The 20,335-nt window shown below is 42.5% G+C and overlaps 1 protein-coding gene across 1 annotated transcript in view; it reads right to left on the bottom strand.

The window, feature by feature from the left end:
- Positions 1–18,457, bottom strand: part of LOC141167321 (zinc metalloproteinase-disintegrin-like 4a) — a 35,818-nt gene extending 17,361 nt beyond the window's left edge. Inside the window, exons 1-10 of the mRNA XM_073654745.1 lie at positions 18,218–18,457; positions 17,382–17,464; positions 16,656–16,732; positions 16,438–16,516; positions 9,647–9,723; positions 8,312–8,489; positions 6,159–6,221; positions 4,615–4,686; positions 4,345–4,514; positions 4,127–4,208 (exon numbers count right to left, since the gene is read on the bottom strand). Of these exons, the coding sequence (XP_073510846.1) occupies positions 4,127–4,208; positions 4,345–4,514; positions 4,615–4,686; positions 6,159–6,221; positions 8,312–8,489; positions 9,647–9,723; positions 16,438–16,516; positions 16,656–16,732; positions 17,382–17,464; positions 18,218–18,272 (936 nt within the window). The 5' untranslated portion in view covers positions 18,273–18,457. The remainder of the gene's footprint in view (positions 1–4,126; positions 4,209–4,344; positions 4,515–4,614; positions 4,687–6,158; positions 6,222–8,311; positions 8,490–9,646; positions 9,724–16,437; positions 16,517–16,655; positions 16,733–17,381; positions 17,465–18,217) is intronic.
- Between the last annotated feature and the right edge of the window lie 1,878 nt (positions 18,458–20,335).

Below are 20,335 nucleotides of genomic sequence, written 5' to 3'. Positions count from 1 at the left end.
GGTAGTATAAGATAAAGTGACATGTACCAATTAATAAATAAGTAGATAATTTAACAAGGAGAAACAAAAGAATCACAATGGGCTACATGGGGAACAATGTAACATCAAGAGGCACAAAAGAAATCATGCAGTAAGATTCAGTAGAACATAATGAATACAAAATAAATACAGACTCCACAATGAATGATGGACCCGACGCGCGTTTCGCCGGTGGCTTTGACGAGGGAATATATACTAATACATCGGGATGTATATACTTCCTCGCTGCTATATACTAATACATCATGAGCACTTTATGAGTACTCATTGATTATGTACAGTACAGACCAAAAGTTTGGACACACCTCATTTAAAGATTTTTCTGTATTTTCATGACTATGAAAATTGTACATTCACACTGAAGGCATCAAAACTATGAATTAACACATGTGGAATTATATACTTAACAAAAAAGTGTGAAACAACTGAAAATATGACTTATATTCTAGGTTCTTCAAAGTAGCCAACTTTTGCTTTGATGACTGCTTTGCACACTCTTGGCATTCTCTTGATGAGCTTCAAGAGGTAGTCACCGGAAATGGTCTTCCAACCATCTTGAAGAAGTTCCCAGAGATGCTTAGCACTTGTTGTCCCTTTTGCCTTCACTCTGCGGTCCAGCTCACCCCAAACCAGCTCGATTGGGTTCAGGTCTAGTGACTGTGGAGGCCAGGTCATCTGGCTTAGCACCCCATCACTCTACCTCTTGGTCAAATAGCCCTTACACAGCCTGGAGGTGTGTTTGGGGTCATTATCCTGTTGAAAAATAAATGATGGTCCAACTAAACGCAAACCGGATGGAATAGCATGCTGCTGCAAGATGCTGTGGTAGCCATGCTGGTTCAGTATGCCTTCAATTTTGCATAAATCCCCAACAGTGTCACCAGCAAAGCACCCTCACACCATCACACCTCCTCCTCCATGCTTCACAGTGGGAACCAGGCATGTAGAGTTCATCCGTTCACCTTTTCTGCGTCACACAAGACACAGTGGTTGGAACCAAAGATCTCAAATTTGGACTCATCAGACAAAAGCATAGATTTCCACTGGTCTAATGTCCATTCCTTGTGTTCTTTAGCCCAAACAAGTCTCTTCTGCTTGTTGCCTGTCCTTAGCAGTGGTTTCCTAGCAGCTATTTTACCATGAAGGCCTGCTGCACAAAGTCTCCTCTTAACAGTTGTTGTAGAGATGTGTCTGCTGCTAGAACTCTGTGTGGCATTGACCTGGTCTCTAATCTGAGCTGCTGTTAACCTGCGATTTCTGAGGCTGATAAACTTATCCTCAGAAGCAGAGGTGACTCTTGGTCTTCCTTTCCTGGGGCGGTCCTCATGTGAGCCAGTTTCTTTGTAGCGCTTGATGGTTTTTGCAACTGCACTTGGGGACACTTTCAAAGTTTTCCCAATTTTTCGCACTGACTCACCTTCATTTCTTAAAGTAATGATGGGCACTCGTTTTTCTTTACTTAACTGCTTTTTTCTTGCCATAATACAAATTCTAACAGTCTATTCAGTAGGACTATCAGCTGTGTATCCATCAGACTTCTGCACAACACAACTGATGGTCCCAACCCCATTTATAAGGCAAGAAATCCCACTTCTTAAACCTGACAGGGCACACCTGTGAACTGAAAACCATTTCCGGTGACTACCTCTTGAAGCTCATCAAGAGAATGCCAAGAGTGTGCAAAGCAGTCATCAAAGCAAAAGGTGGCTACTTTGAAGAACCTAGAATATAAGACATATTTTCAGTAGTTTCACACTTTTTTGTTAACTATATAATTCCACATGTGTTAATTCATAGTTTTGATACCTTCAGTGTGAATGTACAATTTTTATAGTCATGAAAATACAGAAAAATCTTTAAATGAGAAAGTGTGTCCAAACTTTTGGTCTGTACTGTATGTTCTCTGGCATTAGTCACTTTAGACCTGAATATTTTTTTGTGGTGCAATACATTAGAGTATTTGTTTACTTACCATTCCTTATGTCTATGGAATTATGCTGATCATAGTTTTACCCTATCCCCAAGATCATGTGTTTCAAATACATTTTTTTGTGTCGTCCCTTTCCCTTGAGCATGCCGATATAGTTAAGCTGTGCAGTAGAGCAGGAAGACACGACCTTGCTGCACTACCACTCTCCGTTCTGTAGACTGCAGGTCGCTTTATGCCTGCAGCCTAAGAGAACGTCAGGTGGATGCAGTGTCAGAAGCACCGATACACACAGTACGCTAATGGCTAATGTCCTGGCACGGTGATGTTATTGCACTGCACCGGGACTCTGATGTCCAGTGCTGGCATTTTGCAGGAGAGCTTGTCAGGATCCTGGATTAGGTGAGTATATGATGTTTTTTATTTTAACTAAAACGTGTGGTGTGACTGTGGGGGCATCATAAATTATGGAGGATCCTCATGCATTGTTAGGGCTTGTGGGGAGGCCTCAAACAGTGTGGGGACTACTGTGGGGGGGCTCTCAAAATGTGGGGGAGATTCTACAGCTTGGGTGAAAATGTGGGGGCCATTATACAGAACGGGTGTAAATGTGGGGGCCATTATACAGCGTGGGCACAAATGAGAGGGCTATTATAGAACATGGGTTCAAATGTGGGGGCCATTATACAGCATGGGGGCCATTATACAGCATGGGGGCCATTATACAGTGTGGGTGCAAATGTGGAGGCCATCATAGAGCATGGGTGCAAATGTGGGGGGCCGTCATACAGTTTTGGGGCCATTATCTAGTGTGGGAGATAATGTGAGGGTCATTATACAGTGTGGGTACTAATGTTGGGGTCATCATACAGTGTGAGGACTATTGAGAGGTCATCATAAATTGTGGGGGCCATTATACAGTATGGGAGCTAATGTGAGGGCCATTATACAGTTCGGGGGCTACTGTGGGGGCCATCTTACAGTGTGGGGGCCCTCATAAAGTTTCAGAACTAATAAGGGGGACCATCTAACAGTGTGAGGCCTACTGAAGGAGCCAATATACAGTGCGGGTACTACTGTAGGGGTCATTATACTGTGTTTTGGGGTAGCAATGAGGACATCTTACTGTGTATAAGAGAGCAGTGGGTCCATCATACTGTGTATAGGGGAGATGAGGGCCCATCATACTGTTTATAGGGTGCTGTGGGCCCACCATACTGTGTAAGGGGGAGCTCTGGGGGCATTATACTGTGTATAGCTGGGCTATGGGCCCATCATAACGTGTATAAAGGAGTTGTGGGCCCACAATAGTGTGTGTAGGGAAGCAGTACATGGGGGGATTCAGGAGACATTATTAAACGTTAAGTGGGCACTTAAGAAGTATTGTTATAGGGACAAGTTGAAGGTGCACAGGAGCATTATTACTTTCTAGGAGCAAAATGTGGACACTGTTTTCTAGGGCACTTGCACAGGGCATTAATATTTTCTAGGGGGGAATATTACCATCTAGAGGGCACAAAGGAGGAATTTACTTTGTAAGGGGCACAGTGGTAGGCATTATTATGTGGAGCAGTCAAAGGAGAACAGTTTTTGTGTCACACAGCAGGGACACTAATAGAGACTCTAATATGGACACATACGGCAGCTGCAGCTCAGCACTGGGGTATCAGTAGGATGAGGAGATTGTGCAGGTTGGGAATAGATGGGGATGCTGCAGGAAATGTGAGAAGTCATATGTGTCTTTGTTGTGATCTCTGCAGATGAGTCCTGACTGGAGAAGTCTGGAGCAGATGGAAAAGACGGGAAAAATGAACAACTCCATCAGAAAGAATATCAGCTGTAATTTGCTATCTGTAACTGTACTGTGCTCTCTTATATGTTCTGTAGCATTGGTATCTACCAATATATGGTCACCATATAGCGGTAATATCAGTATGATCTTTATATAGAGATTTATTTTCAGTAATACCATGGTCATGGCTGAGGTTCCCCTGAAGCCACAATTAGGGTGTGCCACCGTAGCTGTGATCAAGTTTACTTGGTTAGGGGCCCACTCAGGTGTTTCACCCCCCCCTCCCCCGCCACCGCTGAACCGTTAGCTAAGCCTCTGCTTCATTTATACAGCGGACTGTATGTACCAGCTGCATAGGCTGCACTCACCTGATTAATTCCAGCAGAATTTGCTTCACACATCGCAGACACAGTTGCAAGTCCAACTATACTTCCATCAAAGTCAACATCCCTAAAAGAAGAAGGAATGAAAAAATCTAACTACATAAAACAGTACATTATACTTATGACAGACACCAAGACAACTTAAAAGATGTAGTTAGCAGGAATCCAGACATTATGAGTATCCAGGCATCATGAAGGTTTACGTGAGAAACTGGGCATTATCATGAGGCTTCCTTGGCAGCAAGTTCTTAATCCTCCAGTTCTGGAATGCGTTTAGCAGCACATTGGAATCAGACACCACCACTATCTGATCTTTAGAGTCCCAGATTTCAATCCCAATGAGGGCAACAAAATAATTGATGTTTTTATAAATCTGTATAAGGAAGGAGAGAGGAGTCTGTATTACAACAGCAATGCTGATTAACTTATTCTAGAAGTTCAAGTCCAAGTGTATATGACACCAGAGGCCTTACCGTATTTATGAAGTTCACCACTTTAATCAGATGCTGTTTAACATTTTCTCTATTCCTTTCAAATTTTATGAACTGGAAGATAAAGAGTTATTGAGATGTGATAAGAGTTGTACAAATAATTATCTGTCAATTAGATCAGTAACAGCTATGTGAACACATCTAGGGCGAGTCACGGGCCTACCCAGAATGGGCGCCACCATCAAAAGAGCAGTCAGTTCTCTGTTCAGCATTTTGGACATCTCAGTCGCTTACTAGGCCACTGTGGGGGTTGCCCAGGATGCCAGGAAGAGAATTGCCAGTGCAGGAGGGGGCCAATTATGTGGCTTAGGCACCCTGGATGATGCCCAGAGAATTGGTCATGCAGAAGTAAACACTGCCCTGTTTTGGTGGCCAAGGAGAACCAAACTAGACTCTGGAGCAGGGTAGTTTGAGTCTTTTTACTCCTCTCTATAGGACAGCGATGCAATATGCTTCTCCGGATAGTGTTCTGCTGGGAAAACTTGGCTCAAGGCATTCAAGTCTATGTGACATGTACCACATACCGAAATATCATACAGAAGAGGATGCACCTTTTATGAAAACAGTATTACCCGGTGGCATTCCCCTCTTTCAGCAGAATAACGCTCCTTCCACAATGCAAAAATTGTTCAGGAATGGTTTGAGGAACATGACAAAATATTGACGGTGATGACTTGTCTCCAAATTTTCCATATCTCAATTTGATTGAGCATTTGTGAAATGTTCAGAAAAAACAAGCCTGATCCATGGAGGTCACACCTTGTCTTGATGCCAAATACCACAGGACACTTCAGGGGTCTTGTAGAGTCCATGCCTCAAAGGGTCAGTGCTGTTTTTAGAAACCAACTCAATATTAAGAAGGTTGACTGGTGTATACATATAGTAATGGCAAAGAGGTCCCTTCCATTAAAGTAGTAGAATGGTGAGAGACTGATTTCTGGTACCCCCACAAATCCTGACAATGAGGAGGCCTCTGGGATCTATGACTATGTAATCTTCTATTGTTGAAGCTATGAGATGAATTCTATCTCGGGCTTCCAGCTTCATTTATATTGTCTACGTCTACAGAGTTTGCTTTGGAAGCAGGTCCCCACTATTACTAGTAAAGGCTTTCTATAAAATATTGACAGGATGGACAACATGTAATGTACAATCTGAACCTGTCTATTAGTTATACAGAAGAAAATGTAGACCTGTTATCCTATATTATGTGACTATGTGTCAGTCACACATATCATCTGCCCGTTCAGTTCACAGAAACTAACCAGATCTGCAGATACTAGTAGGGTATATATGTGAGGTCATCTTCCCACATGTCCAGTTATCCTTTTCAAGAGAGAATTGTTATTGGGCATGGGGGACATCCTGTACCCATATTATCTCCTATAATGAATGAATGCCCAATATCTGCTATATTACAGTACAGTGTTTGGCTAGTACAAGTAACATGCTGACTTTATCAGGGATTCCTTTTATGTAGGACCATCGATATTCAGGGTATACATTACATATAACATCCCACTTACCATACTCAGATCTGCCACCATGAACAACTCAATATACTTTTTGGCATTCCACAGATTTTCCTTCTGAATTAGTAAAACAGAATCATGTAAAATTTCACCAAAGATGCAATAACAAAATCAACTTTCTAAATATCTGTCAGTAAATTTCAGGATCGGTCAGCAATATATCTGAAGAACAGTGTGCATGTCCACTAAGCCATACCAATGGGAAAACACATTTGCCTGTCGTGTGGATGGATGAGCAGAAGGAGGCCTCTTCCCTGGGACGGATGAAAATCTAAGCCACATACACAGCAGTTAAGATATCCACGAAATCTTGTTCTTACATCTACCAAGAAGAAAAAAATTGCTCTCCACTATTAATATGGCTCAGTGGACCTGCTCACTCGCCGGCTTGTTAGACAGAACATCATTGAATAACGTCCTGTCCATCGGTCATCAGATCAATGGCCTCAACAGGCAGTGAATTGATTGGATGGGACGTCATCCCTTCCTATGCGGCGATGTGCCTCTGTATTGGACTAGTGGGCATTTGAAGGGATAAGTAACAGCGAAGCACTCCATGGTTTTTTTTGCACATAAAACACTTAGTCAGCATCAATATTCTAAATAAATAACTTATTTCACCCCACCTCAGTTTTTGCACCCCACTATAGGATACACTGAGACTGCTGTACACATCACAAAGGATACACCGAGACTCCTATATATATCACATAGGATACACTGAGACTGCTGAATATACATCACATAGGAGACACTGAGACTGCTCTATATGCATCACATAGGAGACACTGAGACTGCTGTGAATGCATCACATAGCATACACTAAGACTGCTGTATACATCACATAGGATACACTGAGACTGCTGTATATACACATTGGAGACTATGAGACTGCTGTATGTACATCACATAGGAGCCACTGAGACTGCTTTATATACATCACATGAAATACACTGAGACTGCTGTATATATATATAACATAGGATACACTGAAACTACTCTATATACATCACATAGGTGACAGTGAGACTGCTGTATATATATCACATAGGAGACACTGAGATTGCTGCATACATCACATAGGTTACTCTGAGACTGCTGTATACATCACATATGATACAGAGACTGCTGTATTTACATCACATAGGATACACTGAGGCTGCTGTATATTCTCATAGCAGACTATAAGACTGCTGTGTGTACATCGCATAGGAGACACTGAGACTGCTTTACATACATCACATGAGATACACTGAGATTGCTGCATATCTATAACATAGGATACACTGAAACTACTATATATACATCACATAGGTGACAGTGAGACTGCTGTATATACATCACATAGGAAGCACCAAGATTGTTGCATACATTACATAGGTTACTCTGAGACTGCTGTGTACATCACATAGGATACAGTGACTACTGCATATACATCACACAGGAGGCAACGAGACTGCTGTTTATACATCACATAGGATACACTGGGACTGCTTTATATACATCAAATGAGATACATTGAGACTGCTGTATATATAACATATGATACACTGAGACTACTGTATATACATCACATAGGAGACAGTGAGACTGCTGTAAATACATCACATAGGCGACAATGAGACTGCTGTATACATATCACATAGGAGACACTGAGACTGCTTTATATAAATCACATGATATACACTGAGACTGATGTATATATAACATAGGATACACTGAGACTACTGTATATATATCACATAAGATACACTGAGACTGCTGTATACAGTATACATCACATACGATACACTGAGACTGTTGTATATACATCACATAGGATATACTGAAACTGTTGCATACATAACATAGGATACACTGAGACTGCTCTGTGGCCAGGTTTCAAAAACGGGTGGAAAACAGCTTAATATTAACATCATGTCAGGAATGGGTTAAAAGAGAGAAGGTGGCGAGTTGTAAAAATAGCTTTGTAGACAATTAAAGTGAGTGCCAGCACAGCTAAGATAGAGGAGGAGATGATGCATAATATTTTCTATGATCTGATTTGTATTCTCATGTAACATGCCGTGTAACTGCTGCCACTCATAGAGAAAGTGTGTTAAAAAGTCTAGGAAAAAAGAAATAGAAGACTAAGCAAATAATGTCACCTCATCAGCTGAAGCTCGAAATGATTTAAAGGACGGTGGTCTCTGCTTTGTAGAGTTGTCACTGACACCGCAGCCTATCTTGGACCCTTCCATTTGCTCATATACTGCGTGCTCCTCACTATCTGTGAACTTCAGGGGTTCAATAAAAAACCTCCGCTTCCGTGTCTGGATAAGACCGCTGTGAAATTATGAACAACATGTAAAATCATGTAAACATTTCTGCTTCAGTTTATTAGAGATTACATAGATTACACAGGTCATCTACAGGAGCTTTTATGACATCCCATCCTAAATCCAAAGGCAATAACATGGAGTAGTCCTGCCTGTGCAGCTACAACACCTCCTCTCCTGAGAAGGTTTCCTACAAGTTGTTGGAAATGTCTGTGGGAATTTTTGCCCACTCATCCAGAAGAGCATCTGTGAGGTCAGACACTGATAATGGAGGACAGGCCAGGCTCACAGTCTGTGTTCTAGTTCATCTGAAAGATGTTTAAAAGGGCTGAGGTCCGGGCTCTGCATGGCCGGTCATGTCTTTCCACACCAATCCTCCCCCAACCAGGTCTTTCTTGACCTTGGTGCAATGTGAAACAGAAAAGGGTCTTCCCCAAACTGTTCCCACAAAGTTGGAAGGCCAAGCCTTGAAAACAAACCCATAGTATTATCTCTGCTTCACCAAACTTTATAGCTGGCAAACTGTAGTCAGGCAGGTAATGTTCTCCTGGCATTCGCCAAATCCTAACTCGTCCACCAGACGCCACATACAGAAGTGTGATCCATCACTCCACAGAATACATTTCTAATCTTCAAGAGTCCAGTGGCAGCAGCTTTACACCACTCAATCCGATGCTTGGCATTATGCTTGGTGATGCAAGACTTGCATGTAGCTGCTTGGCCATTTACACTCATGCCATGGAGATCCTGGTGCACAGTTTTTGTGCTGATGTTAATGCCACAGGAGGTTTGCAGTTGTGGAGTAAGAAGAGCCTTGGTGACTTTTTTGGCCTTCGCTCCTCAGCACTCGGTGACTCCGCTCTATAACTTTACATGGCCTCCACTTCATGGAGGAGTCCCTGAGGTTCCTTTCTCGTCCCCATAATATTATGCAAAAGGGATTGTGGAATATTTATAAGGGAAGAAATGTCATGATCTGACCTGTTACCCCAGTGGCTCCTATTACAGGACCACGCTGGTATCAGTAAGATCTTTAGGTTGAGCCATTCTTCGCAAGTGTTAGTATAGGCAGCCGGCATGGCGAGGGGCCGGAGTTTATATACCAGGAGCAATGGAACTGAATGAATTCAATAATTAAGAGATATAGAAAGATGAGATACATACCTTAACCCATTACATGTACTGAGGGTAACCACTGAGTTGTTCTCATGCTTTACATGCCCCTGGTAGTTGCAGTGATCCTAGAACAAATATATGTTTAGAGTTATGCCTCATTCAAATGTAAAAGGTTTTTTTTAAGGAAACAAGAAACAGTGGATCATTTTTCATCGGTGTACCAGATAAATTTTTCATCCACTTTTGGTCTGTGTGACTGATTTTCCCAACAATGTGGCAATCGTTTTTCTTCTATGCCAAAAAAATAAATAAATTCAAGCTTCTCCTACCTATTGAACAGTAAAAAAATTCACCCTCGGAATAATGGTATAATTGCCATTGTTATTTTCATTCCGCACTCACCACCAAAATATAGGTTGCACGGCTTAGGGACTGCCATCTTCTCATCCACTGAGTGATTACATTTACAACTAAAAAAACGCATCCAAAAGTACCACTTGGCAAAGCCATGGACTGTAATACCCAGGTGTAGTACAACTGTACTTACATTTCATAACCTTTATAGAAGGTTTACGCTGTTATCCTAAGGCTGTGTGCCCACAATGCGGATTTAATGCATTTCCGCGGTGCCATTTCCGCCGCGAAAATGCATTAAAAAAGCTTGTTAAGTTGTCTGCCATGTTTCCCAATGATAATCCGCATGTGCTGTTGACTTGCATGTTTGCATGCGGATGTTATGCAGTTCAATGCGCGGATGGTACCCGGGTCTGGAGAAGAGGAGACTCTCATCCGACCCGGGTACCATTAGTAAAAAAAGAATTAAAATGTCAAAAATAAAAAAAAATTATACTTACCTCTCCGGTGGCCCCCGATCTCCTCTCCGGTGGCGTCCTCTGTTATCGGCATCCCGCGGTGTTCTGAAAGGACCTGACGTCATTTAGTCATGTGATGGTAACGTGGCCGCTGACGTCGGCGGTCGCGTGACCTGTCAGCTGACTAAATGACGTCAGGTCCTTTCAGAACACCGCGGGATGCCGATAACAGAGGACGCCACCGGAGAGGAGACCGGGGGCCACCGGAGAGGAAAGTATAATTTTTTTTTTATTTTTGACATTTTAATTATTTTTTTTACTATTGATGCTGCATTTAAAGCAGCATAAGCTGGTCACACAATATAAATCCATGCCAGTTGCATGGATTTATATAGTGTGACCAAGTTGTCAAGTACTTTTCCAAGTGATGCTCAAAATCGCTTGGAAAAGCGCTTGAAAAAACGCATGCGAAGATGCATGCAAAAACGCTTAAAAAACACTTCTCCCTGGCAGAAAAAAACGCATGTAAAATCCGCATGCATTTTTTCTGCCAGGGAGAGGCAGAAACGCTCAGGAAAAATCAGCATCAATTCTGCATCGTGGACACATAGCCTAAGTGCACAAAAGAGGTAGAAAAGTGCAGCATACCACATTACTCTATACTGTATGTATATTTTTCATAAAGAAGGTTTTACATACGCATAGTTGTACCACGTCTGATCATTACAATCCGTGGCTCAACTTTTGAATACCATTTTTTTTTTGCAGTTTTCAAACATAATCGCTAGAAAGATGCAGAGATCATAATGTTAAGTGGGAACAGTGACCGACATATGCACCCTCACCCCTCATTACAGACTGAAGCAACAATAAAATGACTATTCCTTGTTATACCCCTAGATGAATAATTTGATTAAGTGTAGTTTCCAACATGGGCTCACTTCTCAGGGATTTCTCCTGTACTGGTACAACAGTGGATTTGCAAAAGCAACACAGCAAAATCCAAATTCCAAAAACCAAATGGCAGTCTTTGTGCTTTGAGACCAGGAGTGAGCGCAAACAAAACTTTACACTTTTTGTAATAAAAAGTCTACACACCCCTGTTAAAATGCCAGGTTTTTGTCATGTAAAAAAATCATACCAAGAAGAATCATTACAGAACTTTTTCCACTTTTAAGGTCATCCATAATCTGTACAAATCCATTGAGAAACAGAAAAATAACATTTTAACAGGGGTGTGCAAACTTTCTATATCCACTTTATGGCATTGCTGTGCTCGGGAAAACTCACTTAGCAAGAAAAGTGGAGTGTGTTTCCAGTGGCACAAAATGGGCACAACAAGACATATTTAAAGAAATATTGCAATTTTCACTTTGCATCACAACAATGTTGTCAAAACGACCAATACACCTCTTGATAAATACCTTCAGGGGTGTGATTTAAAAAAGGGTTAACTTCTTGGGGATTATTTTTCATGTTTTCAGTTCACCCTGTTCACCTTCATTCTTATGAAGCAACTTAAAGGGGTTTTCCCACAAACAAAAGTTAATTTTAATCCACAGATCCTGGAATAATAATAACTTCCACATTGGATGTGATTAAATAAAATGTTCCTGTGCTGAGATAATCTTATAAATGTGCCCCTGCTGTGTACTGTGTAATGGCCGTGTCTGACCGTACAGGAACATGGCCTGATCATACCACAGCTCCTGGACAAGGGAGGAAGCAACAGAGTATACAGACATTACAGGCAGAGAAATATTTAACCTCATAAAAAGAATCAGCTGTGATCCCATGCTGTAATGTCTGTATACTCTTTTAGTTCCTCCCCTGCCCAGGAGATGTGGTATGATCAGACCATGTTCCTGCACGGTCAGACACAGCCATTACACAGTACACAGCAGGGGCACATTTATAAGATTATCTCAGCACAGGAACATTTTATTTAAACACATCCAATTGCAATTGTGGAAGTTATTATTATTCCAAGATCTATTGATTAAAATCAACTTTTGTTCGTGGGAAAACCCCTTTAAAATCCCTTTCCGACGTGGTACGTAATAGTACGCACCACGTCGGCACACTCTGTTCAGCGCGGACTCCAGCTCTGAACACACATTGAACCGGGCACATGTCAGCTGATTTATACAGCTGACATGTGCCCGCAACAGCCGCAGGTGGAATCGCGATCCACCCGCGGCTGTTAACTAGTTAAATGCCGCAGTCAATTTCTGACAACGGCATTTAACAGAGCCGCACCGGAAGCGTGTCACTTACCCCGCTTATCGGTGATCCGATCATGTAAAGATTGCTATAAGCACCACCTAGTGGTCGGCGCTCATAGCACATGAGCATTTCTACTATATAGAGGCGATCTGCTCATCACCTCTATGTAGCAGAGGCGATCGGACAGCTGCTGCTTCTCCAATGGAGACTATTGAAGCATGCAAAAACTGTTAAAAAATCGTTTTTAAAAATATATACATATATAAAAGTTTAAATCGCCCCCCCTTTGCCTCATTCAAAATAAAATAATAAAAAATAAACCCCACATACACATATTTGGTATCGCCGTGTTCAGAATCGCCCGATCTATCAATATAAAAAAAGAATTAATCCAATTGGAATTTTTTTCTCGTTACGCCGTTTACCAAACGCCAGAATTAAGTTTTTTTTGGTCACCGCAACATCGGATCTACACCAAAATAGTACCAATAAAACGTCAGCCCAGTGCGCAAAAAATAAGCCCTCACCCGGCCCCAGATCCTGAAAAATGGAGGCACTACGGGTCTCGGAAAATGGCGATATTTTATATATATTTTTTTAGCAAACTTTGGAATTTTTTTCACCACTTAAATAAAAAAGAACCAATACATGTTTGGTGTCTACGAACTCGTAATAACATGGAGAATAATAATGGCAGGTCAGTTTTAGCATTCATTGACGTGGTAAAAAACAAAACAAACTATGGAATTGCATTTTTTTGCAATTTCATCGCACTTGAAATTTTTTTCCCGTTTTCCAGTACACGATATGGTAAAACCAGTGATAGCGTTTAAAAGTACAACTCGTCCCGCAAAAAATAAGCCCTAAAATGGCCATATTGAGAAAAAAATAAAAAAGTTCTGGCTCTGGAAAGAAGGGGAGCAAAAAACGAAAACGCAAAAACGGAAAATGCTCCGGTCATGAAGGGTTTAAGGGTTAAAAAACGTTCTGATTGCTCTACTGAATACTTTTAGGGATGCGGTTTTTAAAATAAGATCACTTGGGTGTTTTCCAAAATATAAGCCACTCACAGTGACTTCAAAAGTGAACAAGTCAGTAAAAAAATAGGTTATGGAAAACCATTGACAATATAAAAAAAAATGCTACTAAAATTTTAACCCTTCTAAAATCCTTAAAAAATAAAGAGACATTTGAATAATAATCATGATGTAAAGTAGAAACGTGGGAAATGTTGTGTATCAACTTCTTTTGTATGCTATGACTATTTGGATTAAATGCATACAAATTAAAAGTGTGAAAATTGTTAATTTTTCAAAACTTACAACAAATTTCAGATATTTTCATATATAAACAGTAAACATATTGACCTAAATGTACCTCTAACATAAAGTACAATGTGTCACAAAAAATGATCCTAGAATCATTGGGATATATAAAAGTGTCCCAAAGTTATAACAACATAAAGTGACATACAGTTGAAACCAAAAGTTTACATACACTATATAAAAAGACACATATACATTTTTTTCTCAATATCTGACATGAAATCAGAATAAACCTTTCCAGTTTTAGGTAAGAGAGAGAGAGAATGTTTTAAGGCATTTTTATTACTTACTGCAAAGTCAAAATTTTACATACACTAAGATTACTATGCCTTTAAACAATTCTGGACTGCCCATATGATGATGTCATGTGTTTGGAAGCATCTGAGTTAATTAGAGACACACCTGAAACACACTGCTTCTTTGGGTAGCATGATGGGAAAGGCTAAAGAAATCAGACAAGATATCAGGAAGAGAATTGTGGACTTGCACAAGTCAGGCTCATCCTTGGGTACAATTTCAAGATACCTGAAGGTGCCTCATTCACCTGTGCAAACAATTATACACAAGTAAAAACATGATGCGAATGTCCAGCCATCATACCACTCAGGAAGGAGACGGGCTCAGTGTCCCAGAGATGAACGTGCTTTAGTCCGACAAAGGTTCTAGGTTCTTCAAAGTAGCCACCTTTTGCTTTGATGACTGCTTTGCACACTCTTGGCATTCTCTTGATGAGCTTCAAGAGGTAGTCACCGGAAATGGTTTTCACTTCACAGGTGTGCCCTGTCAGGTTTAATTAGTGGGATTTCTTGCCTTATAAATGGGGTTGGGACCATCAGTTGTGTTGTGCAGAAGTCAGGTGGATACACAGCTGATAGTCCTACTGAATAGACTGTTAGCTGCTTTTTTCTTGCCATAATACAAATTCTAAGTAAAGAAAAACGAGTGGCCATCATTACTTTAAGAAATGAAGGTCAGTCAGTCCGAAAAATTGGGCAAACTTTGAAAGTGTCCCCAAGTGCAGTTGCAAAAACCATCAAGCGCTACAAAGAAACTGGCTCACATGAGGACAGCCCCAGGAAAGGAAGACCAAGAGTCACCTCTGCTTCTGAGGATAAGTTTATCCGAGTCACCAGCCTCAGAAATCGCAGGTTAACAGCAGCTCAGATTAGAGACCAGGTCAATGCCACACAGAGTTCTAGCAGCAGACACATCTCTACAACAACTGTTAAGAGGAGACTTTGTGCAGCAGGCCTTCATGGTAAAATAGCTGCTAGGAAACCACTGCTAAGGACAGGCAACAAGCAGAAGAGACTTGTTTGGGCTAAAGAACACAAGGAATGGACATTAGACCAGTGGAAATCTGTGCTTTGGTCTGATGAGTCCAAATTTGAGATCTTTGGTTCCAACCACCGTGTCTTTGTGCGATGCAGAAAAGGTGAACGGATGGACTCTGCATGCCTGGTTCCCACATTGAAGCATGGAGGGGGAGGTGTGATGGTGTGGGGGTGCTTTGCTGGTGGCACTGTTGGGGATTTATTCAAAATTGAAGGCATACTGAACCAGCATGGCTACCACAGCATCTTGCAGCGGCATGCTATTCTATCCGGGTTGTGTTTAGTTGGACCATGATTTTTTTTTCGACAGGACAATGACCCCAAACACACCTCCAGGCTGTGTAAGGGCTATTTGACCAAGAAGGAGAGTGATGGGGTGCTACGCCAGATGACCTGGCCTCCACAGTCACCACACCTGAACCCAATCGAGCTGGTTTGGGATGAGCTGGACCGCAGAGTGAAGGCAAAAGGGCCAACAAGTGCTAAGCATCTCTGGGAACTCCTTCAAGATTGCTGGAAGACCATTTCCGGTGACTACCTCTTGAAGCTCATCAAGAGAATGCCAAGATTGTGCAAAGCAGTCATAAAAGCAAAAGGTGGCTACTTTGAAGAACCTAGAATATAAGACATATTTTCAGTTGTTTCACACTTTTTTGTTAAGTATATAATTCCACATGTGTTAATTCATAGTTTTGATGCCTTCAGTGTGAATGTACAATTTTCATAGTCATGAAAATACAGAAAAATCTTTAAATGAGAAGGTGTGTCCAAACTTTTGATCTGTACTGTATACATACCCTCCGGTCCCAGCTTAGGAACCGGCAGATCCCTGCGGGATCCCTGGAGGGATTTATAAGTCTACAGTCACACAGTGTGACTGCAGACTTATCGATTTGGACAAGACAACCCCTTTAAGGTTAAAGCGTATGCACATGTCTGGAAGTATTGTTTTTACTGCTAAAATTATTCTAAAAAAATTGCAACACTACAAATTATGTAGTAAAAATGGGTAAGATGACCAGATTTATGTGCCCTTTTATCTGTGGATTTACATAGTTAACCCCATGTACACAAGATGAAGCACTGAATAGTCAAATTGAGCTCTGCTACATCTGTAGCTGAAGGCTGGTGACTTACTGTACCTGCTGCTCAGGACGGCTGGTGACCAGAGTGCCGTCCTCCAGATAATGGCTTTCTGTGTAATTCTCCGCAAACAGACCCCTGCAGAAACAAAGAGAAGTTAGTCAGTATATACGGTATATCATGATGTCAGTGGACGTCCCATTATAAGGGATATGTAGAAGTATATACGGTCATCTCACCACCCACAATATACACAACCCACACTGTGACCACTCACTCTGTCTTCTCAATGTGAATGACCGTGGGTTTCCCACCCAGGAGGATCTCATATTGAAGAACATCTGGATAAATGCTCTGGACAAACAGAAAAGAAAACCATTATTTTAATTACATTTTCTTTTACATTCTTGTTCATTAGGTTAGTTCCCTAGGGACTGATTACAGGGTGCTCCAATAATGGGAGCCACAGAAATCATCTGTAATCTACTGGAGGTCCAATCAAACAAAGTTCAATTCACAAACAGCACTCCCGCAGGAGAAATCAGGCATTACATGGTCTACATTCAAATCAATAAGCGATGAGTCCTCCAAATACACTCTTCACTCAGACTATTGGAAGGAACTTTCTCATCTTCTAACTCAATGTATTTACCGTACATGTTATTTATGGTAAGTTTCTATGTCTGTATGTATAACACTCAGATCACATCTGGTTTACGACTGTCAATTATAATGGAAACAACAACACTTTACTGAATCCATAGCATGATGGACATCACCCGGACCGATAGACCCCCATTAATTTACAATGGGGTAAGTTGGGTTTTACCATCGTTTTGACTGTTAACATATCAACACTATTTTTACCAAATTTGACTACATCTGCGATGGAGGCTTTGATGCAGATGTGAACGGAGTCTTAGGCTTCTTACCACCGTCACTTTATGACAGTGATACCTAGAAGCTTCTTCCATCATTATAACGCACATGGAGTGGGAGATACCTGGATGTCTCTCTTGTAGACAATGTGCAACCTCCGAGGAAAGACGACCTCATATGTCTGTCCTCCTGGTAACTGAGCGAATACTAAAGGAGAAAAACACAAAGACATCAATAAGCAGAAGTAAAGGGGCTGGCATCTGCACCGGGCAAACCTGGGGAGGTGCCATGGTCTATTAGGTTTGGGGGGCAAAATGTGATCTGAACACACATGCGGTGTCACATTGAGGGTGGGTTAGAAAGGGGTCTTTGTCATCAAAGGGCAACATATACCATGAATGGGCACAGATCGATATAGGGGTTTTTAAAATAAGTTAGTGGCGGATTTCAGTAACCTGGAGTGTATGAGGACGGCCTGACTGTACCCTGATATCTACTGTCAGAATCGCACATCCTATGTTCCTTGGAGAACAGTGGTGCCGGGGCCGTCCGGTTACTGTCTGACCTGAAGACATGGCTACTTTCTTCCTATACCAGCACCACAGACCTGTAATAGGCTGTGTCTGGTACTGCGGCTCAGACCCATTGCAGTGACTGAAGTGTAATAGGGAGGACGCCGCCATGTTTATAATCCCGGACAAACCCTATAAGTCATGTAGACGCTGCAGCAGGTGATCTGGGTGACAGGAGCGGCCGGCACCTGGGATTGCACTTCCTGTACTGCGGCGGTATGAGCGCACTGTATACAGCACACCGGGGTCTATGTATACAGACAAGACGTGAGGACCACCACACATATATTACAGGACGGCAGTAATAGACACGTCCTGCAACCTGCAGAAGTGACACATGGGGAGAACGACGCCATCTTCATAGAAAACCTCCAGAAATGGTTCTTACCCAGAAGTGCCAGCACCAGGAGAAGACGTCTCAGCATGGTCCGGACACGTCTCATCACCGCTATCCTGGAAGAGAGAAGCACAAGATAAGAAGAAGTGACGTATAACACCTGGTAACAGGAGACAATGGCGGTGAGACCCCGTGCTAGTAATAATCCCCCTAGTAAACACGTCTGTCACCCCCTCCTCAGTGTCTGGACCACACAATTACCCCCCACTAGTAATGTGCATGTACACATGTATCAGCACTGGAGCGACGGAAAGGGAAGCAGTTACCATAGCAACACGGTCGTGTCTTGGTTTCATCTTCCTGAGCCTCCACAAAATGTCAAATTCTGATTGGTTGCTATGGTGACTGCTCCACAAAACATCCCAACGGTGACGGGCAAAGACCCCCTATAACTGACAGTCACAGACCTCCATATCAGTGAAAGTCATAGACCCCCTATAAATGATGGCTATAGACCTCCATTTCAATGAAAGTAATACATGTACATAACAGTGATGGCCATAAATCTTCCCTCATACCATATATCACTGCCTCTCTCCCCCGTAACAGTGACAGGACCCCCCATAGTAGGGGAAGGGCCCCCATAGTAGTGGGAGGACCCCCATAGTAGTGACAGGGCCCTCATAGTAGTAGCAGGACCCCTATAGTAGTGGCAGAGCCCCCATAGTAGTGTCAGGACCCCCATAGTAGTGGCAGGGTCACCATAGTAGTGGTAGGGCCCCCATAGTAGTGACAGGGCCCCCATAGTAGTGACAGGACCCCTATAGTAGTGGCAGGGCCCCCATAGTAGTGACAGGACCCCCATAGTAGTGGCAGGGCCTCCATAGTAGTGATGGGGCCCCCATAGTAGTGGCGGGGCCTCCATAGTAGTGGCGGGGCCTCCATAATAGTGGCAGGGCCCCCATAGTAGTGGCAGGGCCCCCATAACAGGGTCCGGTATAAGTCACCTCCTATAGGATCCTCTCACAGGTGACTCCTGACTGACCTGAAGCAGCATCAGTGGCAGAGACAGGGTCTCCCTGTGGGAGGTGCTGCCACCTGCTGGCTGCACAGGGCATAACCTGCTCCATCACATACTGGACATTCCTGGACGTTCCTCCTGGACTGTTGGGATGTAGAGGGACAACCAGAAACGATCCCTGAATCCAGGAATAGTTAAATCCAGGATATCTGGGGATATTGTGTAACTGATTGCTTGCTGACCACCAGGAATTGAGACTTGATTGATGGCTAGAGCAGATCACACAGTGATTTTTTAGTGATAGTGGCATCATAAGTCTTTGTTCACACTCTGCATGTTCTATTTTAGGAACAGACAAAAGGAATAACTTAAAAAATGGATTTGTTGGATATGCAAATGGAAGCAAAGGGGCAATTGATTATTATGGGGTCCATTTGAGTTTTGTTATGCGGTTTTCAGAACAGAAGAATAAGTGATCCATGCTGCGCTTTTCCTTCACTTCTGAAAACTGACACAATCCAGATGGACCCCATAATAATCAATGCTACAGTTTGCATCAATTATGCAAGCGATGCAGCTATTATACTAATGACACTAAAATTGAATCGGGTCCTGTTCACACCTTTTGTACTGCTATCTATAGCTAAAATCACGGTCTACTATGAACGCCATCTAAATGCTGGCTTTCATAGGACAATCGCAATGACAGGCACGGGGGTCTTCAGCACACCCCCGGCTGTCATAGGAACCCATCGGCGCCCCACTATTACGTGACGGGCCACCGATGGGCACGTGGAATGACACGTGTTAAATGCTGCTGTCAGAGATTGACTGATGCATTTAACAGGTAAACAGCTGCAGACGGAGCTCTGCTCAAGCCACGACTGTTAGAGGCACATGATGGCTGATAAAATCAGCCATCATCTGCTGGGAAAGATGCAGGATCAGAGTGTGAGATTGCATCAAAGAACGGGAGCCGGTGTGAGGCCCTCCCTGAGAAATGGGGTTACTCGGAGCCGGGTCAGTGTAGGTGTCTCGGGGGTTGCAGTCATGGCCCGGACCCGGTCCGTGCCCAGGGCGGTCACATAAAAGATTTAATGGGCTTTCAGGGTTGAGTGATATTTTCCGACTACGACACCTACGGTTTC

This window comes from Phyllobates terribilis, unplaced genomic scaffold (assembly GCF_046119375.1).
Source record: "Phyllobates terribilis strain yellow unplaced genomic scaffold, ASM4611937v1 Scaffold_11__3_contigs__length_659146591, whole genome shotgun sequence".
Classification (NCBI taxonomy): Eukaryota; Metazoa; Chordata; class Amphibia; order Anura; family Dendrobatidae; genus Phyllobates; species Phyllobates terribilis.
The sequence above is the reverse complement of the archived record's forward strand: the minus strand, read 5'-3'. Positions and strand labels throughout refer to the sequence as shown.